Source organism: Lonchura striata, chromosome 5, assembly GCF_046129695.1.
Source record: "Lonchura striata isolate bLonStr1 chromosome 5, bLonStr1.mat, whole genome shotgun sequence".
NCBI lineage: Eukaryota > Metazoa > Chordata > Aves > Passeriformes > Estrildidae > Lonchura > Lonchura striata.
In genome coordinates, this window is record NC_134607.1 from 61,045,859 (window position 1) to 61,072,967 (window position 27,109).

Sequence of the window (27,109 nt, forward strand, 5' to 3'; positions counted from 1 at the left end):
GTAGCTGGTTTGTTTATCTTGTTTGGTTTTATATTTTCTTCCAAAGAGAATGTTATTATGTCAGTGGCATCACCCTCTCAGATCTGTGTTCAGGCAGATGCTGACACACTACAGCAAGTGTGGATGAAGCCCACCAAGATCATTAAAGTGCTGGAGCATGTGGTCTGTGAAGAACCTTCAGAGAATTGCTTTGCTAAGTCCCAGGAGAAGGCTTGAGATGGAGGAGACCTTATTGCTGTCTGTAACTCTCATCAGAGCATACAGAACATGGAACCAGACCATTGTCAATGGTGCACTGACAGGACAAGTGGCATATGTAAAATTCTGACTACATTCTGATTACAAGGAAACTTCTATTTTTTAACCAGGAAGTTAGTCAAACTCTTGAAGAGAATCCCAGAGATTCTGCAACCTTCATCCCTGGTCTAGCTGGATACACTTAAAGCAAGTGTTGAAACACTCTCCAGAGGCCTCTTCCAACCTAATTCATTCTGTGACTCTATGACCTAACCAATTATTTTCTAGTTTACTTTCCACAACACCCTTATAATATTGATCATTTTAGTTAATGCAAGGAACTTTTCATCATTAAACTGTTTTTAGTGTTCTATGTAAAAACATCCTCGGAAAAATTTTGTCATTATTATTTTTAAACTCTTGTTGCACACAAGCTGTCTTGAAATACACAAGCTGTCCTGAACTGGAGAAAAAGGAACATAATGATGTTGACCGTCCTTCCTGGCTTGGATATAACTGGGATGCTAACATAACCACCTTCACCAAAAAACACAGATCAGAGGCTGAAGAAACAAATTCTTCAAAATGAAAAATGAAGAAATTGTGCAGCATCTCTACAGTTCAAGGGCTTTTCTCTAGAGCATGAAAAGACCACTGTTCTTTTTTTCTTAAAACTAATCACATTTTAATAAAAGGCCATTTGTTGCATTAATAAGGAAGCATAGCAAATCTTTCTCACAGGATTATCAATGCCTTCAAGCAAGACAGCTGCACTCAGACAGCACTGCTAACTCTCAGATTCAAGCTGTCTTCATTTTTCAATAATGAAAGTTTTTATAGTACCATGCAGAGTAAGCAATGAATAAATCTGCATGTGTTGGAGGCTTTGTTTGCCATGAAAGTCCTCTCCAGGACATAAACACTCTGACTCCCCAGAGAACTTCACACTTGATGGGGCTGGTACCCATCAAGTACAGCCTTCTGAGGAGTTGCAGTGAGTAGGCAGCGACTACAGATTCTTTAGTACACAACTACACCCATGCATTTAAGCACAGTTCTCCACTTCTCAACAGTCACTTGGGCACCCAGAGCCCTCATTCTCATAAAAGTCTCTTGGGCTGAGTCCAGCTCTCTGAACAAGCTAATGTTCATGTCTGCAGGTCTGAACTGTGGGCTGGCTGGCAGCTGAGAGAGCAGGAGAATCAAATTAAAGGGAGCACCAATGAAAAAAGTGTTAAAGTATAAATTTGCTCCAGTTACAAGAATGTCTTCTCATCAAATGGACAAAAAAGGATATATGGGCACACAAGGGATTCACCATTCAAATTCTAATTGCTGATAACCTACTAATCTTCCCTTGTCTAGAGAAAAATACAGTTTCACCTCATTAGAGCAGAACAAGACATTGTTAATGCCTTTGGGAAAACTCACAAGGGTTTGTCCTCCTTCAACTCATTCTTGACCTTTATATTAACATTCTAGCTGGTCTCAACATGTATTAGCTTGGAATTAATATAATCAGTAGCTTCAGTAGTAGCACAATTTTTCTGCTGGCTAATTTAAACTTCTTTAAGCAAGTAACTAATAAGTCTGATGTTTAATTCCTGCTCGATTTAGAAAATTAATGAATTCAAAGTCTGAGTTTGCTTTCTTTTCAATATGGAACAAATAACATGTTTTCTTACTATGTTCTCCCCTAAATTGCTGATGCAGCAGTCTCAAAAACCACAACCTTAATCTCAGAGGCTGACAGGCTTTGTATTTCAGGTGAATAATGGGACTATTAAATGGATTCGATTTTGTAAAGTACCTACCAGACTGTCTTCATATTTTCATGTGATGTGAATTACGAGGTGCTTTTTTCACTTTGGCTGCAGCAGGGCATAGAAATCATTAGTTTCAAATATTTTCCTGCATATCCAAAACCATTATAATTTAATATTTTGTAACTTTTAAAAGTATAATAATAAGTGCATATCTAATAATATTGTAATGCCTTTAGTAATACTATTAGAAATGTTTTATATATTAGTGTTTATATTAAAAATACATATAATTTGTCATATGTATCAGTGCCCACCTCGTCCCAACAAACAGTACACACAACAATAAACAGGAAGTGGAATTTTTAACCACCCTGAATTACAGTAGATATGCTGCCCTTGACTCTTGAAGTCCATTAGCCAGGGGCAATTATATCTCCTGGGGAATCCTGTTGCAAAGCATTTCGTTTCATAATGTACTATTATGACCTAAAGAACATACACATATATACAAAACTTAAAGCCTGAGCTGACAGTCTCTCCTGCTCTTTGCCATCCCCTCAGCTGGCAAGGGTTCTGACATTTCAGCTTAAAACACAAATTTCACTACTGCTTTTATAAGGTGCCATAGAGATGCATGGAAAGGCTTTTAAAAGCTCCATTTACTTTACTGTGTGTTTGTATTACAGTGACACAGAACCCTCCACAAAAATCGAGCCTGCCCTTGTGCAGACCCATCTGCTCCCCCCACCTCCCTCTCTGCCTTCCTGCCCCCAAGAGCTGCCTGGCAGCTTTGCAGGACAGGGCTCTCAGTCACTGCAGAGAATTTGAGCAAACAAAGAGATTCCAGCTCTCAGTCACTAGGGCAACACTGCCTTTCTATGGCAGCTTTTCCGTCAGTGGAATGTTCAGGACCCTCCCCTGAAGTCCAGTTGGAGGAGTTTTCCTCCTTGAAATCAGCCAGCTCCATGGTACTTTTATTTATTTTAAAAGCTTTTCTTTGCAGATGAGCAGTGGTAGACATAGCTGGAGTTCTTCTTTCTAGCCACAAACCAGAGGTTCAGGATGACATGGAGCAAGTTCTGCCATTTCACAGAAGTATTTCTACAAAGAGTACCCATAGCCCAGGCAGGAACTGCTCAGGGTTCAAACACCAAGTGAAAAGACCACATAAGAACCACACTGAAATTTTTTCCTATCCATGATACAATTTGGTTGAAGAAAATTCTCTGCATTTCACATAAACCAGTAGAATTCCCACAGTATTGAGACATTTAATTTAAAAGTATAACAGAGCTTGCAAAGCTTTCAAATCTTGGAAGTGTTGAAACTGCTTCTTTTATTTTTAAATGACAGCTCCAAAATTTGTTTGAAAATTACCAGCTTTAAAACTGATATGGTAAGAGGGTCAACTTACATAAATTCTGAATACGTAAGATCATCTCATTCCTGAAAGGCACTTAAATAAACCAGACTGTTCCACACCAGCACTGTCACAGGCAAATCTTGGGTTAAAATGCTCTCATTTTTAATAGTGTCTCTCTTATATTAAGAATATTCATCCATAAAGTTTCATAATTTTACAGAAATGTTCCTTTGTAGTTTCTTGATTTAATCTCTTTGGCCTATTTCACCTTTAAGAACTCTTCAGCTTGACAGACTGGATCCAGCTTTGGCTTTTAAGACACACTTTGCCATTTTGTGTGTCAGCCTTAATCCATTTGTCTGTTTCATCCCTTTGATTCATGTGACCTGGAAAAGACAGTTGTCTTAGTTTAATTTGACACACAGTAAACACATCATCTTCATATTGTCATTTTTTTCCAAGCTCCCTGGAAGCAATTATAGCACTTTTATTTGGTAGAATTTGTGTACTTTTAGCAGAGACATTTCCTTCTTGACACAGTTTTTTTGCATTTATCTAATTTCTGATAATACATCTTTACAACAGAGTAGTGGTTTTTATTATATAATACTGCACTTTTTATTCTAAGCTAAGAAATAAATGTGTTATGGTGGGTTGACCCTAGTTGGCTGTCAGGTACCTACCAAAGCCATTCTACCACTCCCCTCCTCAAATGAATAGGCCAGAGAAAATATAACAAGAGGCTCATGGATCAAGATAAGGGCAGGGAGATTTCAGTTTCCAATTGCTGTCACAGGGAAAACAGACTTGACTTGGGAAAAAACTAGTTTCATTTATTCCAAATCAACTCAGAGAAGGGTAACAAAAATAAAGCCAAATCTTAAAAACATATCCCACTCACCCCTCCCTTTGTTCCAGGCTTAATTTCACTGCTATTTCTCTACTTCCTCCCCACCAGAGGCACAGGGGGATGGAGAATGAGGGTTTTGGTCAGTCCACATAATCTCTGCCACTCCTGCCTCTGCAGGAGGAGAGCTCCTCATGCTCTTCCCCTGCTCTGACAGAGTCCTCCACAAGCTGCAGGTGGATCTCTGCAGCCCTGCAGACCTCCAGGGGCTGCAAGGGAATCTCTACTCTGGAACACCTCCTGCCCCTGCTTCTGCACTGGCCTGCACATCAGCAGGGCTGCTTCTCTCATGTATTTTCACTCCTCTCTCCAGCTGCTGGTGTGCAGTAGGGTTTTTCCTGTTTGACTGTGTTATTTGTCATCACTGATGGGTTCAACCCTTTCCAGTGCTGAGTCTATCTTGGAGCAGGCTGGTGCTGTCTCTGTAGGACACAAGGGAAGCTTCTGGCAGTTTCTAACAGAAGCCACCCCTAAAGCCCCTCCCAGCAACCTTGCCACACAAGCCCTACATGTACTGGTTTTCTCTGGGATAGGTTTTATTTTAATAGTAGCTAGGATGGACCAACACTGATGAAAACAGTGTTAGACAATATATAAAATTTGTTATTTCTGAGTGGCCCTTTCAGAGTATCAAGACCTTTTCTTCTTCTAATACTGATCTCTGCCAGGACAGGTGACCCCACATGACCAAAGGGATACTCTGAACTGTATGGTGTAATGTTCTGCATCAGAGCTGGCAGGAGGAGGATCAGGGGACATTCAGAGTGATAGCATTTATCTGAGCCAGTACCTGTTACATGAGATACAGTCTTGCTTTCCTGGGCATGGCTGAACACCTGCCTGCCCTGGGAAGTAGTGAAAGAATCCCTTATTTTACTTGGCTTGCGTGCATAGCTTTTGCTTTATCCATTAAAGTCTTCATTTCAAAGTATCTTTATCCCAACCATGACTTTTCTCACTTTTACTTTTCTGCTTCTCTCCCCCATCCCACTGGTGGGGAGTGAGTGGCAGCCTGGTGCTCAGTAGCCAGTTCTGGTTAAGCCATTACTCTACATGAGATACTGATCTGGCTAAGTAATTACAAAGATTTTAATTGTTATTGTAAACACTGAAAAGAGACATGGCAAGACCTGATTGTCCAGATGCCTGGACATTTTGTTACTATTACTGTTTCCTTATGATAACGGCCTAAAAAAAACCCAGAACCAGGAGGTATCTGTCTTCTTACATGCTTCCATACACTTGGTATTCACAGTCATGCTCTGAAAAGCTCACTGTATAACAGAGTTCAACTCAGTCTCATTTTATAATTAAGAAACTGAGGCCAAGAGAGAATAAGTGACCTTCCAAATTTATACAAAAGTTTTGTGTCCATATTGGGAATTAAACTGGGATCTTTAAAGTCCCAAATCAGTGTCTTTATCACAAGATCAACCTTCACTTTGGTTTATTTTACAAAATATCATTTATTATTACTTTACTGTTCATTTAACTTTGTGAATTCTAAGTTTAGAATAATTTGAGCCTGGAATAACACAAGGGATGGCAGGGAAGCAGATTCTGAACCAATTTTGCAAACATGCTCTGCTCTGTAACACAGCTGAAATTAAATTCTGGCCACAGCAAAAACAGTGGCAAAACTCCAACTGACATCACTGCATTGGTTTCCACAACTCAGGCCTATGTGCCAGAACTTTTCAATAGTGTTTCAGTGCTTTAGCAGCTCTAAGTGGGATTGATTTAAGTTTATGGGCCAAACCCACAACAATTCACAATAGGCTGAGGTATGGTTTGGAAGTACAGAGTTCTCAGAGGAGTCCAACAATGTCAGAGTCACTTCAGTGTCCCTTGTTATCAGACTACAACATGCCTTCAGGTGTCTCCAAGGGGATGTCCTGCTACAATTTCTGCACTCCTCATTGCTCCAGACAGCAGCAGTCTCAACCACACTCCGTGTCAGTAACATTCCTACAGTAAAACAAAATCCACAGACCTCTACTCATCATCTAACTTGCAGACTTAAATCTGTGATGAATCACCAAGTTGGACAAATGTGTTGTATATGGAATCCATTAAAATTTGAAAGTTCAGTTCCTCAAAGCTTTCCCAAATCACTAATTTTCAATAGGATTGTATCAGAGAATAAAGAACAAAAATTAAAACAGAATCTGTCTTTTAAACATAGATAACACTTAAAACATTTAATCAGTCTGTTTTTTAAACAGGAATCAACCTCCTGGTGACAAGAAATTGAACCTTCTACAACAAAGAAGTATAAAGGAAAATTTCAGCTGATCCTTTAACAGAGCTGTAGAACACTAAAAATACAGCTTTTTCTCTTAGGGAGAGAGGACAGAAATGCAGGGCAGAAATATATTTCCAGAAGGTGCATATTGGAGTGCCTGGTCTCAGTTCCTCTCTCTCATGTTTTTGTGACTATGGCTTGTACTTCTGTAAAAGAAACAAATACTGAAGCACAGAATCAGTGCTGTAAATTGTTTAATGCACTGCTTACACCCTGGTAAAAAAGTTAAAGAAGAGTTTAAGGAACACAGGAACAAATTTCCAAAAGCCATTTTAAAGCCGAGTTGCTGTCTGAGCTCTGCTTCTCATTTTGTTTTTCCCATGTGAATGCAGAAAAAAGTTTTGTTCCTTATACTTCTGGAAATTTGCCTGTGAGGCAAATATTAAGATTATTAAGCCCATCACTAGTAGGAGGTTCAAAGTTATTTCCTATATTTAAATTACTTTATGTATGAGGCATTAATCAAGCAACAAGGTTTAGCTGGAGACCTTTTGATGACCGCTAGGGTCTTAACTGTACTCACTGCTTGTACTCTGAATACCATGAGAACCTAAGTGGATTTTGAGGAAGACTTTACTAGCTTGATCAAATCACAAAAGCAAACAGCCTCCTGGACTGAGAAGGGGGGGTGGGGGTGGGCAGGGGGAAGGAAATTAATTTCCAAACCTACCAATCAAGACAGCAGTTAAGTTCAGGAGAAGACAGATACACCATTATGCTGTGTATACCCTTCAATTTAAAGCCCAGGAAAAAGGTTGTGTTTCTCCCCCTCCCCAGCGTGTGGTGTTTAAAGGAAGGTAACACCTTTGCAAAACTTCACAGTCAAGTACTGACTGTTTATTTACTTGCCTTCCTGGAGACTGGAGAAGTTGAGAGCTCTATTTTCATACCGCAAAACACAAGAAGAGGATCATATTTTAAGTGTTGCTCATTGGTAGTGTTTGGACTGTGTATATATCAAAATGTTGTGAACAGCTTGAGTTGAATGCAAGCTGAAACCAATAAAAATCTGTAGGATAGCATCTCATCTAATGTGTTTAATAAAAGTTGGATGAACTTTCTATTTGACTCAAAGGAATGTAATCTTTTCCAGATACAACCTGGGTCTTTGTTTATTTTTTTTTAAGATATTGCTTAAGGATCAAGGCTTCACAGAGGGCAGTGTGTAGAGGGACATTATAAAACAAAGCTCTTCCCACTCAATTCTAGTGGCCAAGAGTCAATAAAAACTGCTTCTAAGAAAGAAGGAAAGTTCTGAAGTGCCTTGAGAACAGACTAAACGAGGGGGCATGACAGCAGATAGTGTTACTCCTGGGATCAGAACTGCAATGCTGACTGCAACAAACCCAAGACAGCTGCACAGTGGGAGAAAAAGCTCTACACTGGGGCAGCTGGTAAGCTTCAGATAAAACCTGAAGTTTCAGCACTGACATAATACAAGCTCTTTCAGTTATTTCCCTTTCAAAGGCAAGTTGCTTCTCTCATGTTATTCACTGCCCCTTCCAGCTGTGTTTGTATTCAACCCTTGAACTCCAGGCTGCTAAAAACACAGGTATTACCTTAGAGTAAACAGTATAGAATTCTCATAAAGAAGACTTAAACACACCCATCCATAAAGTTTTGTGCATGGTACAAGAGATTTATGCAGTCAGCCCCCTCTGGCACACTGGCCTTAAAGCAATCCTAAAGGGAAGGCCACAGCATTCCATAGGCTGCTCTCCCAGTACTACTGTATGAGGGACCACTGAGTGAGCAGTGAGACGTAATTATTCCTGATGGCTGGAAACAACTGTCTAGATCCCCTTTGCTCCAGCAGGGAACATCAGGCAGATGTGAAAGTTGTAATATTTCAGTGCATGCCTGAGTGAACGACTGTTGTAAGGAAGAAGGTGCTTCTCACCACAACCTATGGGGAGAACCAGTCTTCTCTGGTTAATCATGATTTTAGGACTCTGATCACATGTTCTCTTTTAGAGACTCCACAGTTTTGAAGCACAGTACTCAAAACTGGACACATTCCAGCAAAGTATTACTAATGCCATGTAAAGCCAAAGGATTATTTTGAGTTTCACAGAAAAATCATGTTAATATGCTGTTTGTTTTCAATGGTGTAACACTGTTGTTTCCTGATATTATTTAAATATTGCTCCTCTTGGGACTACACAAGTAATTGTTCCTATCTTTGTACTTTGAACTTAACTTATTGGAAAATGGCCTAAAAAGCATGTAAATCAAATTTATATGAACTTTAACCTTGACCTTCAACATGTTTGCAACCCCTGTGACATAACGGACTCCTAAGTTCATTTTCTTCTTAAATGTTTAACATCTTTTAGCCTGCTACTCTTTCTCTTACCACATGCACTACCTATAGGTAATTACCTCCACAAGCATAAGATTTAAGAATACAGGCACACCTGGAGACAGGGAGAAGGTAGATATTGAGCAGTAAGGGCTCCTCTTCTTGTCAGGGAAAAGAAAGAACACTTGGATATGATTACAATCAGAAATTACTGGAATTACTCAAGGACTCTAAAGACATCCAAACACTTCCACTGATGGAAGCTGGACCAGTCCTTAACATGAACTCTGTTTTTGTAACATTTCACTATGTCATACATACTGCTTTCAAGACTACCTACTGATGCCAATGGGAACAGATGCCTTGCCCTTGCAAATTACTTCAATGAATAAAAACTTCCTGACACTGCTCTCTAGTTCCCCTCCCTTTCTCAGCAAGTCTCTCAATTTTGCAGCAAAGTCCCTCATTTTCCTAAAAGACCAAACCCATTTTCACACTCTCATCCCTCTGTCTCTAGAGCACTCACTCCAGACTTCCATCATCTTGCTTTCACTAAATCCCACTCTACTCCTTGGCTAGCTGGCAAAGCCCTGGATGTGAGCGCTTGTGGGGCTGTAGTGTACTGAGCCCCCTCAGGTGGAAGTGGGGGCTAATGGTGTACAGGATGACTGCTCTAAAGCAGTAGGGAAGGTTTTCCTAGAGCAGGAAAGTGCAGGAATAAGGGCATGTTTACAAGTCACAGAACTCTGCCCTGTCTTCCCACTGGACAGCCTTCTCTCTAACACCTTCAAACATTCCCAGAGGCAAGTAAAACTTCCTAAAAGGTCACAGTTCCTGTGCTATTCACATGAGAACCAGATTTTCTGAAAAACCATCTGTTTTTAAACTAATCTTTGAACTCAAAAGCATAAAACTCCTAGACTGCCATGCTCTTGTGATACAGTTTTTAAACCATTTGGCAAAGCCCCTCTTCACTCTCTATTTTACATTTCTCCAGTCACAGCAGCAGGACTGCTATGGACTTTGTACCTGAAACTTCAACAATGCTCCCAGGATTCAGAAATTGTATTGAATGATTTTCAATTATTTGAGAATCTACTTATATAAGAAAATTACCAAAGATCACCTTTAGGAAGAAGCAATCATTGATAGTGAGGGGGTAAGTACAGAAAGAATACATCATAAGGTAAAGAGAAATAGAAGCAGGAAGTATCTCCCTTTTTATGTAATGCTGTAAGTTCTTTAAACAACTGATAATCATTGGCCTAATGCTGTTGCCACTGCATAATTCTTGATGATTTCTGTGCCTCTGGGGCATGTATATTTGAGAGTTAACTAATCAGAGTCACTTTTGGCCTCAAGTGCCAAGATCATTTCCATACAGAACAGTGGGTTGAAAAATTGCTTCTGCTTCAGTGATGACTGTCCCACATAAACACTGACTGGGTTGTGAAACCAGAGAAGTCATTCAGCTGTGTATATTTGAAACACCACTCTTATCTTTAATGTTGCCAAAGTAGCAAGATGATTGATTGGCTGGTGGTCCTCATTCACTGAGAAGTTTTGTTTTACTGCTGAGGTGATTCATTACATCAAGTCTTGCTTGAATCTGGGGTCCTTCCACAGATTTCTAGCCTGACAACCTCCGTTTACGGTTTTTAAAGAAACTATATTTAATTACCACTACTAAATTTAAGTGCTAGTTACTGTTTCTAGGCAGGAAGAGATATATAAGCAGGCTACATACTAAAATTATATAATTACACTTCCAATGTTTTCCTGACTCTGAGATGTCCATCTTACATTGAGGAAGAAAAGAGTTTTTATGCATATTTCCTTTTAAAATTCAAACTTACCCAATCTGCTATCACAACAGGTCACACTGACATAACACGTTCAAGTATAAAGCTGGAGTCCCCAGACACATGAAGTTAATGTTTTCTCTAAAGCCAATTGTGTAATTGGTAAAAGCAACAGCCTTAACTTCTAGATAGCCACATCTGGAGTGGGGGAGAGAAATACACACCCTCACAGTGAATTTATGACTGGTTTCTAAAGCAGGAAACAGCAAGACTTGGGATTCTAAGTTCATTTTTAAATGCCTTACAAGAATACTTCCAGTAACTGCAGGTACCTTTCCATGTTCTCTCTCTCTCCCTATTCCTCCAGCTTCTTCTGCTCATCTCCCACCCATCATTTCTCAGCCTATGCTGCACTACTTGTACATTTATAAATATGCCATATACCCCTTTTATTTCCCCCTTTGACTCAGAAACAGATTTTTAAAAATTATTATTATATTTTTAACATAATAGATTGCCTAGGAAAGTCTATGTGATTTTCTAAGCCAAGAAAGCAATGGGACAGATTCACCCCTGGATTATCTCCCACATATTCACTGGACTAATGCTAAAGGGGAATTTGGCTCTAAGACTTTTGTTAAGAAGAAGTTGATTACATTCACAAGTCATTTACCAAATAAAATTTTAAAGTCATCCAATAACATGGGGAGTACAAGAGCACAAGCAAACATCTGAACGTGAAGCAGATTAAACAAGCAGCTGCCAAGGGCAATAAACTAATAAAGAAATGTAGATGTATTTGACTTAGGCCAGGCAGACATTTATTGGAAGCCAAGATTAGCAAGCCTTACCACTTAGAGTTACATGATCATCTTTGGAGGCACTCTGTGTTTCTTTTAACTGGATCTCTGAGCTCACATCCACTTTTCTTCCAGACAGCTCTAAATAGGCTTTGAGAGATGCAGGTACCTTGACTGTAATTGAACCTGGTATAAATTTAAGTGAAAGCTAGTTAGTTTAATCATGAGATCAAAGCATGAAATAGTCCATTATTTTACTAACTTGAATCAAACCATCATTTGGTTGTGCTTGGTTGGGTTTTTTGAGAAGTCTTCAGAAACAGTAGCCTCTTTTTTTTGGTCACTTAAAGGATAAATGGAAGGATAAATGTTTATGATAAATGAAGGTGTCTTTATTTATCATAAACAGAGTATGTCACATGTAGAAAATGGTATCACAGTATTTCCTTCACAGACTTGAAAATAAATAGTGACATATATGTCAAGTAATGTCTTTTGTTAGAGGATCTTATTACAGGAAGGATCAAGGGAAACAAATATAATAGATCTCACAGGTATTATGAATTTAAGTTCATATTCTAGTTGCATATTGACATTCCAGAGCAAGGACAGGGCCTCAGACTTGACAAATAACTCAGTCACTGCATGGCACACGATGAAAGAATTGCTGCTCTGGAAGGATGAGATGCTGCTCACTTACTTTGAACACTGGCAATTGTCTTTGCTTTACTGCTTAGGGCCAGCTGTTCACATCCTCCAACAGATGCAGTCTCAAAACTGACTAACCAGTTTAGACTATGCATCACTAAAATGTAAACTAGTAGCAAAATTGCAGCTTTGGTGGCCTGAATAATTCTACTTTGAGATTAAAACCAGAAATTCTGACTTCTGCTTTCCCAAATATGTGCATCTATGCATCAGGCCAAAGGCAGACACTGGGCCCCCAAGCTGTCCACATTAGTCACCTTTGGAATAACTCAGTCACAAAGTTTGAAAGCTCTCTCCTACACATTAGATCAAAAACCTGAGAAATTCAGAATACACTGCCTTTTTATGTGCTCCTTAGTTTTTGCTCAATATCACCAATCACTACAGAAGAACATAAAAGATTCCTGACATACATCCCAGATGCTTAAGCAGAACATGGTAAAAAATACAGCTAAGAAGCACCAGAAAGCAACCCTAGTTAGACACAGCAAAATCACTTGCCTGTGACAGTTCTGATGAACAAATAACTTCCAGTATAATTTAGGCCTGCATTTTGCTGGATACACAAAAGCCTTAGAATAAGAAAGGGAAAAGGTCTTCATCTTTGGGTCCTCTTTGGAGAGTTGCTCAGTGATGACTCATAAAACCCGCACACATGCAGCTCATTTATCACAAATGGGACATTTTCTACACTGCAGCTGTCAGCAGTTATTCTGAATTTACAGGGTAAACAGAAACAGAACTTCAACTTTGCCTTTACTAAACTGTGCTGCCAGAAGAGATGTTAGAAAATATTTTGAAAACATTAATTAGCTTTTATTTAATACATTCCTCTTTTCTTCTAGCTCAAAGAGATATTAACTTAGCAAAATAAGTGATACAAAAGGTAAGCAAGAAATAATATAAACAAACTTCTTTGCACTAATGAAGCCAAAATATATTGTACAGAAGGATGCACAAATTATTTCAATTCATGAGTCCCACTTTGAGTAACTGGTAGGTTTTAACAGGGCACAGGCTTTGTTTCACAGGAAACAGAAGTGGACCAAATATCATGCTTAAACTACCAGAAGTGACTGACATGACATTAAAGTCAAGTGTAGAAATGCTGTGGTGTGTTTTGGCTTGTTTGGGATTTTTTTTTTGTTTGCATTTTGGGTTTTTTGGTGCCTTTTTTTTTTCCAAACTACAATGAACAAGATATATTCAGTGCTTTGTAACTTACAGCATCGTATTTTCAGAATGGCAAAACTATGAATTCAACTTTAGGTGTGAGTTTTTAACTAAGAAGGGAAATTTTAGTGAGTAAGCAGGAGAGAAAATGAAGGAATATGGTAATGTAAGGTTCTCCCATCTTTGTTTCTCTGCCTTCAAATTTTTATAGTAAGACATTTCAGTCAGAAGGCAAGAAAAATAAATGTATGTGTGTCAGTTATCACTGCATATACAGCATCATGGAGAAAATTGTGCTTAAGGCAAAGGAACACTGTAACCCTAGTCAGCTCTGCAGAATTCTGCTGGGCATATTGCCAGGAAAAAAAAATTGAAAACACAAACACATTTAATCTATCTTAAGTCTTCTTGTCCCTTACAGAGCTTATTGTATTTTAAGGATTTATAGACATCTTCCAATAATGATGCAAAAATAAAAAGTAAATAACCAACAATCACAAACTATTTTTTACAGATAAAAAAGCCCCAAAACAAACTCCTATTTCCTTTTCTTTCACATCAAAATCTGCCACGAAAAATATTTGTTGTAGTTTGCTAACCTTTCTGGGATTTCAGATCCACTTTTCTTAATTGACTGACATAAACATCTATTGTCCCATGATATGTAGAAGCTTTTAGACTTCCATCTGATGAATCTAAAAAACAAAAGAAAAGAACTTGTATATTATTCACTCTTTTTAAGTAAACATTTGCCAGAATGTCTTTATACCTCAAACTGATTTTTATCAATTCTTCTGTGTTTGAGAAGTATCATAATAATTTACAGACTGTCAGCCTTCACTTAGAATAAGAGGTTTCTGAAAAAAACCTATCTCCCCACTCCAGAACTGGGGCACACACTGGTTCTCAGGCTGTTGCTCTGCAGTTGTTCTACCTCTACAAGGGCCCAACTGTACATCCTTCTACAGGAATATTTTTATTTTTGTGTGAAAATCAAGCACAAAACTTGAATACTAATATATCCTTTAGTTTCCAAAAGAGTTCATTTGCTCAAACTCTGTGCAGGAAGAACTTTACCCAGGAAAGCTACCCCATGCAAAAACCAAGCAGCTGCTCACTGCAACCTCTTGTTACACAGAGTAACTGAACACAGGCTTTGTAAAGTCTGATTCACTACATTTGAATTATCAACAAATGTTTAATATGTGCAGAACAGCATTTGTTCTGTGCCTTGGAACAGAGAAGCCTAACTTTTCTTCTATACCTTATCAGCAGAAATTTATCATCATAAAACTTTGTGAAGAAGCATTTTTACAAATAGAAAGTCCTTAAGAAGTTTTAAGTGTACACTTGAGTAGTCATTATTTGCAATGTATTCCAGTTTTAAATACATAGACTTCCATAATATTAAGTGAAGTCCCAAAGAGTTTACTTTCAAACTGCTGAACAAGCTTATACCTAATAAGAATTGCAAAGAAATTCTAAAAAAAATCTAGAGGAGCACAAAAAATTACCTTGGTACACCAGCAAAAGGCAGTAACTGAGAGGTATTTTTAGAGACAATGGTAGAAATTGAAGTATTGGCAAGAAATTCTGAGACACTTACAGAGACTGGCTTCTGAATATGCATAGAAAAAAATCCAACAGCCAAACTGTTAGAAGTAGCTAAAAAAATAAAACTTGAATGAAACTTCCCATTTTAAAAAGTAAAAACATTAATGAGAGAATGAACTTGATTAATTAACAAGGATGTCTCTAACATTTTATGCTTGCCATACAGTTTTACCACTAAGTAAACTCATCTGGAGCTTTTCTGATCCCAGGTTTCAAGCACAGATGCCAAAGATCAGTGCATTGCTTACAAAAGCAAAAACACAGAAAAGAATCTTTATCCCACAGCTAAAGCTGATTTCTTTGGAAGAGAAAGTAATCAAAAAAACCCCAGCTAATCCATACTTAGTCAGCTGAGAAACTGAGAAGAGCTTTGACTGAAAAGAAAACATTAATAACTAGGACTGGATGTGAATGCTTCTACCATTTCAAGACTTTGTACTAAAGGTCTATTTGCTTGTCTAAGTGAAAATGAAATGTTGATTTTAACTGTTAATTTTTTTAAAAGGTTCTCATAATAGTTGAAAAGTTAAAGTCATTAGAACTGGAAAATTTTACATGCATCGACCTTTTTAATGCATGTTTTAAGCTGTGATCTTTAGAAGTTTTCATGCAAAAGCTGTTTTTGCAGATATTCCCCATCAAATTTAGTAACAGCCAATTACCAACTCCACATAACCTTGACAGAGATTTTGTTGGCAACAGATACAGGAAACATCCAGCCTTTGACTCTTCTGTTTCAAACAGAAGCTATAATAAGTTTCTTTATCTATTCTAGGAAGAAAGAAAAGTCTCCTGTGACAGAACAGCAGCTCTCTCCAGGGAGAACATCAAATAGTCACATACCACCAGCTGATGGTGCTTTAGAGGGACAACATTTATGCACTGAAGTCTTTCTCTTCCCACTGAAAAATGCAAAAGCAGCTCCTTTGAGATTCTTCCCAGCAGAAAGATAACTTTTGTGAATCTGCAAGACTGTACAAAATGTTCTTTCCTAGATTGTCAATTAATAAATATTAAAATAAAAATAATTCCTGTTTTGTGAGAGACTGCATTGAGTTTGCAGGAGGCATCAACAAGAATAAAGGATGCAGAGGATGCAGGAGAAGTGCAGCAGGGACAGGCTCACCAAGGCACAGATATACCAAGGGAGCCAAAAACAACCTTGAGAGAAATGGAACACTTTTCCATTGAAAAGTGGAAGGATGACTTGCCAGATTTTGACTCCCAGAGTACCTTTTTACTAATACAAAGTTTCCTATGGCTGAAAAAACTTCAGCAGAGTTTCAAAACCACCAAGAAGCTTGGCAGCAATAACCAAACACTAAACCTGGCACTACAATACTGTGCAGTAAACAACAGCTAAGCTTTGACCTATGTAAGTAACATGAAATATATTTTATGGAAACAACTAAATATCATTTATTTATTATTTATATTATTCATTATATTATGTAATGAATGGTTCAGATATGATATTAAATACAAGTGTGTAGATACAATTAAGACTACCAAGAGACACAGAACTGTTCATCACTTCTGCAAAGTCCATAAAGATGCTGTTTAAAGCTTGTATCTGTAACTTAAATAAAGGGGAATGAAAAGAAAATGGATTTTAAAAAAACCCAAAGAGTGCCCAAATCCAGAAAAATAAATATTTCAACAATGAAAAATGACCCTATGCTAAGAAGTATAGGCTAATAGTATAAAATACATAACGAATGGTAACAGAGACAATACATATTTTATGGTTATGACAGATCAAACCTAAGGCAATTTATTTTCAGATATATACCCAGTGCTATCTGATATAAATGTGAATAACTGATGGTAAAAATAAGAAAAAGATGTATAGCTTAAATTCAGAGTTTGCTAAGGACCGACAGGGGAAAAGGTTTTCTCCAGGTTTTTCAAGGGGGAGAACAAGGACAAAGACTTTTACTAGAAATGGAACAGATGGTCAGTCTTGTGCAGCTTTAGCTATTTAAGAATTTACTGGTACTAGAGAAAAAAAATGAAAAAAAAAGGGCACGGTGAAGCAAGATGTCCTTGGAAGGACAAAAGTCTTTGTTAAGTTTTATGAAAATTAAATAGAGCTTGAAGAATAAAACCTAAGTCACATAACTTGAGAAAGACTGCAAAAAAGATCAGTGAAAGGCCTACAAAGGTAACATTTAGTATCACTTCTCCCTTCACTTTATCAGCCTAGCACTAAAGAAAGAACTAAACAGAAGTGATCTCTACTTAAATCTAAGCAAAAACATGCTTTTCCCAATAGCACCTAAAGACTGACCTTGTTCATGGTAAAATCAGTGACAAAATCAATCTCTATAGGAACACAAAATATTCATTATGATTTGATTCTAGACTGGAGGAAGTATAAAAATCCAACATATTTGAAGTGTGAAGAAGATTGAATTCCTGTTTAGCTAGCTATCTAGTATATCTTATTGATAGAAAACTGGCAAAAATTCTTGGTTTAGATACTAGAATTGAAATCTGAAAAATAAAGTTTCTTCAACTCTAATATGTGGCTTAATGCTTAAGCTGAACCTGGTTACTTAAGGAAAATAACCATCATCTGTTGATGGAAAAAGCTACCTCCTATATTAAGAAACCTTTATTTAAACACTCTTCATACCCTATGAGTTTATTTAAGAGAAGGAAAAACAGCTCTGCAAGTTGAATTTAATTCTGTGGTTTAATGACTAACTCATAAGAATGTGTCTTGCATTCTTTTTCCAGGAATGCTAATATAGAGCTCTTAGAAACATAAGAAGAGTTGTTAACAGTCCCTGAACACATCTTAGAGATTGTCCCTGAAACATGCTTAGTGAGTGACTACAGTTAACAGCATCAGCAGAAGTCTTCAAGATTTGGGCCTGAGAAAATCTTTCTACATTCAGTAGATACACTGAGCCTTGTCTATGATTTTGTTACTTCAGTTTTCTGCTATAGCAATAATTAGAATTTGAGTTTCTCACTTTGGAGTTTGTGTGCTGTAAGATGCACTGACAGAAGGTATACCAGAACTGATAGCTATGAGTTATCCTGTCATATAAATGCCCAGGTTCCCAAAAAAAGTTTATGAGCTATTTTCATTTCTAAAGGGAAAACTATTAGCATAATAGTTTGACAACACTGAAATTATCACAAGCCTTCCCATCACTTCCCCAAATAAGTAATACATCGATTATTAGCTTCCCAATATAAAAATTAAACATAGCTAATCACTGATAGCAATAAATGTGAGAGAGAACTACAGTAAGGACACAACTGCATTTGATGCAGACTTGAGAATTTTCTCATGCCCTTTTATCCCATCTATATCTAAAAGGTAACAGCTAGACTCAGTCTCACTTGTGCAAAGTCCAGCAAACATTGGGTAGTATTAAGTGATACCATGTGCCTCCCCCAGCCACAAAAGGCTGAGTTTGGAAAGGGTGTTATTCAGTCACACTTATCAGTGCTACTCCTGAAAAGGAGGTGAAAACATCTGTGTGAAATCACCTCCTTTTTATTTCCCTTGAGAATATTTAGCCTTTAGAAAGGAGAAGGGAAAGAATAAGAGAGAGAGAGAGAAAAGGCAGAACCTACCTACTGTGATACTCCCTCTTTTGGTCTGAAGGTTGGTATTACCTGTAATGAAAAAGGGAAAAATGTTAGAAACATTATTGAAACATATTATTTATTAATTTTAATCTTGTTGCTTTACAAACAAAAGTCTCAACTCATGTGGGTAATGATTAAGTGATTCCAGACAAGAAAAACATTGAGTAAATTCAAAGACACCACCTGGATTTGAGGGAGAAAAAACACGTAGACAGGCATGTACCAGGCTAATGCACAATATTGTCTTAGCTTACTTTGGGCAATTTTTTGTTAATTGCTCTGATGCCTGCAACAGCACTACAGATGATTTAAGTTCAACTGCATAAATAACAAACAGTTTCTATTTTCCTCTTTTATATACCTATACCCCATCTCTGATGGAGGGGATCTTGTGTTATCTGCAAAGGCAACTTCCTGGAACCATTGAACATTTCCTACTCTCTCCAAACTTATTATTTTGTACATGACAACCCCTTGCCAACATTTCCATTGACTTCAGTTGGAATATGTTGGACAAAGTGGAGACATCAAACAAAGTGTGCAAGGCACAAAATGTAAAATGGTCTTCTACTGAACTTGCATCACTTTAAACAGGCACAGGTGTTCCATGCTCAAAATTTCAAAACTTATTCTGCCCTTTCACTGATAATATCAAGAGCATCTGGAAGGATAACAGATATACCTCATAACAGAAGAGACATCTTTACTACTAATAGTCTAACTAAATTGTAGAAACTTCTCCATTTCCATGCATAAATGGGTCACAGGAAATGCTCAAAATTAAAAACTAAACCACACCATGTCATCCCTGCCATTCTCTCATCCTCCCAAGAGACAGACAGAATGGAGACTAAGGCTGATCACAGAAACTGAGTGCAGTTTAATAATGCACAGTAGCCATAATTTTAATATATTTCAGAAAAGGTTCTAAAAGTTGCAGATGGATTAAGTTCTACCCTATCTTGTGTAATTACACAGTGGTAAACAATCATTAGGGCAGAGTGCATTCCACTGTATATGACCTGTATTTTTCTTAGTGGTTCATGGGCTGTAAGCTAGAAAAGCAGCCTATCATCAACAGTCTTAAATTCATCTTTTCAAGCACATACTGTACAAAATACTTTGGAGTTCTAAAAATCAGAGCAGAAACAAAAGCATTTTTCAACGACCTTGAAAGATGTTTGCTGTTTATAAAAGGCATGCTATAATTATACCATCCTTTTCCTCATTTTATTATGACTGGCACTTAGTTTGGTACAACCTACAAAAAGACCTAGGGTTTTGTCAGTCAGCAGCTCCCATGAAGCAGCTGAAGGTAGATTATACTCTATCAGCATATAGCCCCTGGGTCTGTTCATTTTTCTGGGGGTTTTCTTACCTGTTTTGATAAGTAGACCCTTGAAAAATATTCAACATGTAGAAATCAAATTCCATTTAGATACATACTTACATGGCAGAACCACCAGTGCCGTGCAATGTCAACACAATGTATTGGTGTGAAAAGCTCACTTCAAACCTTTAGCTAGAACAAAAGCTGCTTTTAAGCAGACAGGAATGTCCTGCACTGTCCATAGACAGTGCACAGAACTGCACTTTTGGTCATGTACCTGTTCTCTGAAGGCCTACACAACTTAGGATTTTAAGTTAGGCAAGTATTTCTTGGGCATATCAAGGGCAAAGAGAGAAAGACCAGACTAAAGGTAATTAAACCAAATAATTGATTATTACAATCAACTGATTTCAGCATTGTAATACATGTAATGCATTATGATATTCAAAACATATTAATTTTATCAGAATATTGAGAGCAGTGCCTTAGTGTTCTGGGGGTTTGTTGCTTCTGAAGAAAGAGTTATCTTTTCTATCATCTACAATCTTTGCTTCTTCAATGAGCACTGTAAAATTTCAAATTACAGTATTGCAATCAGGATCGTATAGGACCCAGGGCAAAAGATGCCTTTTGGGATTGTAAAGGCACCACTTTATGCTGTGTGATTTAAATGCCTTCAATTTGTTTTGGAGGCTCTCAACAAGGCATGCTTATGTCAATGCAGAAAAAAAGGAAAATAAACCATTATGCAACTTTGTATCACTTTAGAAATTTATTTTATTTTAATTTCTTTATAGACATGTCTGTACTTTAGTCTGATGAAAATGTAAAATGTGAAGCTACAATTCCACTCTACATACAGTGAAATCCAGAAATGTAGGGAACACACTTAGGTATACTTATACTTTGGTATATCAAGAGGTGTATTTTCTGGAGGGATCATGGAACTCTAAGCTCAAGCACTGGACTGCCCTGCCTTTGGAAGATGGCAGATATTTTACTTTGTCTTATTCAAATAATTGACAAGGCAGCTGTATGTTCACTCCTGTATATAAATTAGTGTGCAAATATATAAAGTAACCTCAAAAACCTCGTTTCCCAGTGCGAGTCTTTTAGATAATTGAATAGTTAATGGACTATGGCAGAAGAAAAGGTCAAGAGCAAATATGAAGTCCATCACAGCCTTTACTGATGTAAAGCAGTGTAAGCTGAGTGCCAACTGTTTGCAAGGAAGCTTTGCAGGTAAGGACTGGGCACCTCGATGGGCACCATCTCCAGTGGGAGTGAGTAAAGAAAGGCAGCTGCACACTGAGCTGTGTGACCAGGAGCACAGACAGCAAGTAAAGCCCTCTTGTGAGGCTTCACTTGGAATACTGTGTCCAGTTTTGTGTCAAGAAAGACACCAGTGTACTTAACTAAGAGATGATCAGATGCTCTGAGAGCATCTGTTTGTTTTGCTTTCAAAGGAGAAGGCTGAGAAGGAATCTTCCTGTGGCCTTCAACTACCTAATGGGAGTGTATAGAGGAAAAAAAGACATTCTTCTTGTGGTGATGCAGAAGAAGAAGGAAGAAGTAGCAATAATGGATACAGGTCATAATGGAAGTTATGATCAAAAAAGATTTTTCCCCACCAGAAGAATAATTCAGGAATGGGCCAAGATGTTCAGAAAGCTCATAAAATCTCTGACTTGAAAATACTCAAAGCTCAACTAGACAAGGCCTTGAGCAAGCTTGGTCCAATTGAGCCCACTTTAAACATCAGCTGGGAAGGAATTTGATATCTAGTCCAAATTTAAACTAGATTTATAAAAGAAGTTAATAGTTAATGCAACTCAACCCAAGACTTTGGGACTTCTGCGAAGAGGGGCTCCCTAGTCCTTCCATGTGCCCCTTGGTAGAGAATGTTATTGTCTCTTAGATAAAGAAGAAATTTCTCAGGATCAAATCTCTTTTTCAGGTGTCAACTCAAAAGCTTAATAGCACCTGACATCTCTAATGCCCATTACAGAAGCTGATGAAATTTACCCAAAATGAACTCCTTTCAAAACAATGCATTACTCATTTGCCACAGAAGCATGAAGCATGCAAATGAGCAGTTGTGAAAGTCTGAGCTCTACCAGTGTCGTGATTGTACAGCCTGAGTTTCAACCACAAAATGTGTCTCAGACAGGTTTGTAAAGTCTGTGCTACCCTAACTTCAATTTTCCCAGTGCAAAAGCAATGAAATCCAGCTTAGTTTTGTGCAGGATGTGCTGATTTGGTGCCACCTATAGTGTCAGCTGTAGGGAAATGGTGATTTTAGTTGCCCAAGAAACAATCTGTCCAGGTGCTCACAGACAAAACTATTGCAATTGAGCTATCTTATGAGCAAAAATCAGAAGTGAAAGTAACCATTTTTTCTAGCAGACATTTATAGTAGGAATTATCTTGTCTGCTAATACATGTTTGTATGTGTACTTTAAAAGCCTTGGTTCTTACTATTAAAACATGATTGGAGAACATATTTTACAGAAAAAATATTTTCTTCTCAAAAAATAGAGTAAAATTACCAACCAAATGTTAATGGTCAATTAAAAAAAAAACATACAGCTAAAATAACATTAGGTGTTCCAAGCCCATTTAGTGAAGAGGTCATAAAAATAATCCTCAAATAACATAAGAAATGTCTACATAATTTGGATATAATTCTATTTGCTTTCACATTGTTCTTCAGCTCAATGGCAACAGACATTACTGAAGAAAGTTATTAACTGCAGTAGTTATGATTTCATTTTTGTAACAAGAAAATAAAAATTAACTATTGGATGTGGAATAAGATGTGAACCTGCTCACAAACTGATCACTCCACAATATCATTACACTGTATAAAGTAAGAAAAACCAGCACAGCTTATAAGACAGAAGTTTCAGAAATAATACAAGCCTACATGTTAGAAAAATACAATAACAGGAGAAAAAGCAGTTTATTTCTGTCAGTGCATGCTAAAATTAACTTTATCTAACAGGTTTAGAAACCATTGTCACAATTCATTTAAATGGACAAAGCAGTTGCTCCTCCAAGGAGGAAAAAAGTAATTTCTCAAGCAAGATGACAACATAAAATTGCTAAGAAATTATAGCAAATTCCTTCTAAGGGATATAGCTGAAAATCTGGAACTCTGACAGAAAACCAATTTTCTTTGTACATCTTCCAGTTTGTTTTACTCAATGTTAAATCACCATAAATGCATTACAGCACAGTCTGAATTCAATGGGAGTTTTGTTAAATTAGAAAACCACAATAGATTTGAACCTCAGCTGCTGTTTAAATAAAATACTCTGTAGCTTATTAGTTTTAGATCTAGGGGAAGGACAACAAAGAGTGGATGGTTTAGAGACTGCTAAGTTCTAAGAACTTCTAAAAACCAAAACTCTCACCATGCTTAATATAAGGTGCCAGCAAGCACACAGTCTATTTCTAATAAAAACTTCTAATTATGACACTCTCCTACAATAGTTCTTGGTAGATGATCTGTGTTGAGTTAGAGTTGCTTCTCCTATGAAGAAAATAAAGGATAGGGAAAGGGGAAGAGAAGCCTCCTGACAACTTTTAATATAATTTTCATTGCTGAATTTTAGAATATTTTGTTGTTCTCAGTATGTGTGACATTTCTTTCATATAATATATGCTTTTTGCTATTAATAAGTGTGCTTTAAAAAAACTGCTTTCAAAAATACAGTCTGCTAGGTGGCAAAAAATCCATTAAGTCTCTAAGAGAAATTAGAGCTGTTTTGCTTGTATACTGTGCACAGCTGATTTAGGGATAGTCTACTGCATTAGTCCATTTGCTACTGTGAATGTTCCTGAACACCTTCAAAGCAGCTTCATTTGTGACAGGTTTCCTTCTTACCATGAACACTTCCCAGCATAATATCACCAGATTCTGAAGAGAGAGATGCTGATTCTGCATAGAGATACTTCGTTTTCAGCAGCCCATCTTCAGTAGATATATTGATGGTTGTCCCCTGCAGCTTCTCTATATTTACACTCTAGGAGAAATAAACACAATCAACAATTTGTCATCACAGCTTGAAAAAGCAGTGGGAAGTAACACTGTTAAGACACAAAACAAATGGAAAGCAGTTGTTGGTGCAGGACAAATGGAATCAGATTCTTAGTTAAAAACTACACAAGACAAAATAAAAAAAATTTTCATCCAAGAGCTCTGACTTAAAAACTAATGATTCTTCACAATATTCCTATGAGTTATTACATCCACAGTTCAGGTGAAGAACCCAAGTAGTCACAAACAGATGAAAGAAAAGCTTAATTTAATTTTCAAAGCTTGAACACTTCATTTTGAAAAATAAAATGAAGGATTGGCTTTAATTATGAAGACTGAATCTTCCTACAGCATTATGTCACTTGGAGCCCTGGTGATCAATCTTCTGCCACAACAAATTGAAACATCCTCTTTGTTACACATAGCTATTTATGAAGATTTTTAACTGCCTTACTTTGTAGATATATCTTTGGTGAATGTTTGCAAAAAAACCCCACCCAGCTATCCTTTTTCTCAGTATAATTTTCCTATTACATTGGTTACTCAGACTTCTACCCTTGGACTTAAGCCAAAGACACAAAAAGCCTTGAAAAACCAGGGATAAGATCTCCATTTCTACTTATTTTAAATAGAAACAGAGAGAGGATGGAATATGAAAAGTTGCACTATGCATTTGAGAAATAAAAGGCAACAGATGAGATTACACAAAAGTGATGAGCCACATGATATGTCAGTATATTTGAACAAAACAGAAAAATTCACATACTTGTGCAACAGCAGTATGAAACTGAACTCCATTCTCAGTTAAATTTGATTTATGATTGAAGAATGCAATAGTTCATACCCTGCTCAGTTTGTTTTTATTTTGCTTATGCAGACTTTCAGTGAATTGCACAAAATCCTTATTCATTACATAAAACAATACATGGCTTTCTAGATGAAACTGTGCCTTGCTCAAATGATTTTTAAATCCTCCTTGTCATTTTAGCATTGCCATCTTGTGCAAACAAAAGTTGATCTAAAAAAATAAGTCTGTCAACCCTTCCAGTCTAATATTATATAAAGAATAAGCTATGGATGAACCAAGAGATATTCTGACAAATTAGCCACTAGTGTTGCACAAACTCAGTACTGCATTGTATCCCAAAAACTAAGCTGAAGAGGCTGGTTTAGTATGGACTATATGACAGCCAAATTATACTCTGGCCTTACCCATCCATTCATGCTGAACTATTAAATTATAAGATTACAGAATGGACTACTGGCTTAAGACTTTTCCCATGATGCTCCAATGCTGAATAGATCCCCAATAATTTAGCAAGATTCACTGAGATTTAACAAAATCAAAATGCTACACATAACCTATGGTAGACTTAGAAATACGTGACAGTCAATGTCTACAATCACTGCAGATGCTACAGATATAAACAAAATCCAAAAATAAAGGCACAGCTTGTCACTACTGAAACAGAATTCTGCTTTTCATCTTCTCCTGCTTGCAACAGAACCCTAATAACCAGAGATCTTAAACATTAATTGACATTGCATCTGTCCTAGGAATGCTTCCCACAAAGTGCTCCTCCACTCCCCAACCCTGCATGGCAAAGTGCAAACACCTGGCCACAGCAGCAAGTAAAGGCAAAGGCACTCTCATTTTATGCTCCATGACCTAACCTGTTCTAAGAGTTAAATGACTTGCAAAGAACATTTCCCATTTGAGCAGGTCCATCTCTGATATCAGCACAATGAAAATACAGCAAAGCACAATTTCAAGGGGAGGAATAAAATAAAAATATCTGCACAATCTGTATCCAAACTGGCTGCCTTGTGGCTTTCCTAATCAGGCAAAGGGAAGTTCAAAAAGCTATCTCTTCCTAAAGAATGCAAGTTTTAATTCTATTTAGATATATTACTTTATTTTAAAATTAAGTGCTTTATTGTAAACAATTTCACATACCAACTCATTTACTGGCCTCAACTACCTTTCTTAAAATAGAGTTGTCTCTGCAGAACAAGAGAAGTCTCTATAAATGATAAAACAAAAACTACCAATGGCAAGAACATTTGTTTCAGAGCAACCCAAATCAGGATATGGGCATGGAGGAGGGGACAGTCAGACTGCTCAAGCATAAGAAAAAAAAAGTATTTTGGATGAGGAAAACATGGAAAAATAGGATTGCTTTTCAGTGAAAATAAATATGTTTTCAATCCCGAATTCTTTAACTCTTGTGGATTTTTGGCAGAACATAAATGTCTGGCTCAACAAAGCAAGTGTTATAGAAAAGTCCCCATGGCATAGATTAGCTAATAACTCCCCAGCCAAACAAATTTCTTTATTTTTGTCCATTGAACCACCAGAACTTCTGGAAAAAATCCCTTCCCTTGGGCATAGAGCCTTGGGGTTGCAGTTACTGAAACTGACCACATGCTCAAGTTCCATTGGTTTCATCTGTACAAGTCAGACCAAGAAGGTTTTACACCTGAACATTTTCAAGATAAAAACTAACATCTTGCTATGTTTAAATAAGACATATACAGCTCCTTCTCCATATACTCCTGCTCTTGGCCTTCCTTGTTGTGCTATCATTGTTCAAATGTTTTTCTAGTGTCTTGTCCCACCTCCCCCCTTAAATATTCTTCATTTCTCAAGTGCTTAGTGCTTCATACCACATCCTCTCCCTCCCCACCTCCAGGAGGGGGCTGGAAATGCTGACAGAGCCACAATTATATAATGACAACTGCAACTGGTGGAAGAAACATCTCATACAAACACACAGAGGAGACATAAGGCTGACTGATTATTAACAGAAGTGGCCAGTTGAGAAAAGAAATCTGTCCTTCCTAACCACACCACAAAGTTTGTTAGTGAGAAGTTCAGTAACATAAGCCAAAATATCACTCTGTAGCTGTGAATTCGTGCTAAAATGACTCACCTCACTCAAGTTACTACAGCTTTACAGCTCTAAGATTGACTTGTAATATTACATACTATGTACAAATATTTACAATCACAAAGAAGCACTTCCACCTAATCTGTATGACATTTGTTTTATTGTTTCTGAAAAGAGCTAATTTTTTAAAAGCACTTAAAGGCTCAAAGTAAAACAATCTCTCAACTGTATTTTCCCATACAGATACAATTATTACATTT

At 37.3% G+C, this 27,109-nt stretch overlaps 1 protein-coding gene across 1 annotated transcript in view; it reads right to left on the reverse strand.

The window, feature by feature from the left end:
- Positions 1-3,315: 3,315 nt before the first annotated feature.
- The window catches only part of FAM185A (family with sequence similarity 185 member A), a 33,621-nt gene continuing 9,827 nt past the window's right edge, over positions 3,316-27,109 (reverse strand). Inside the window, exons 4-8 of the mRNA XM_077783645.1 lie at positions 23,806-23,944; positions 18,572-18,613; positions 13,963-14,058; positions 11,534-11,668; positions 3,316-3,752 (exon numbers count right to left, since the gene is read on the reverse strand). Coding sequence (XP_077639771.1) covers positions 3,637-3,752; positions 11,534-11,668; positions 13,963-14,058; positions 18,572-18,613; positions 23,806-23,944 — 528 coding nt within the window. The 3' untranslated portion in view covers positions 3,316-3,636. The remainder of the gene's footprint in view (positions 3,753-11,533; positions 11,669-13,962; positions 14,059-18,571; positions 18,614-23,805; positions 23,945-27,109) is intronic.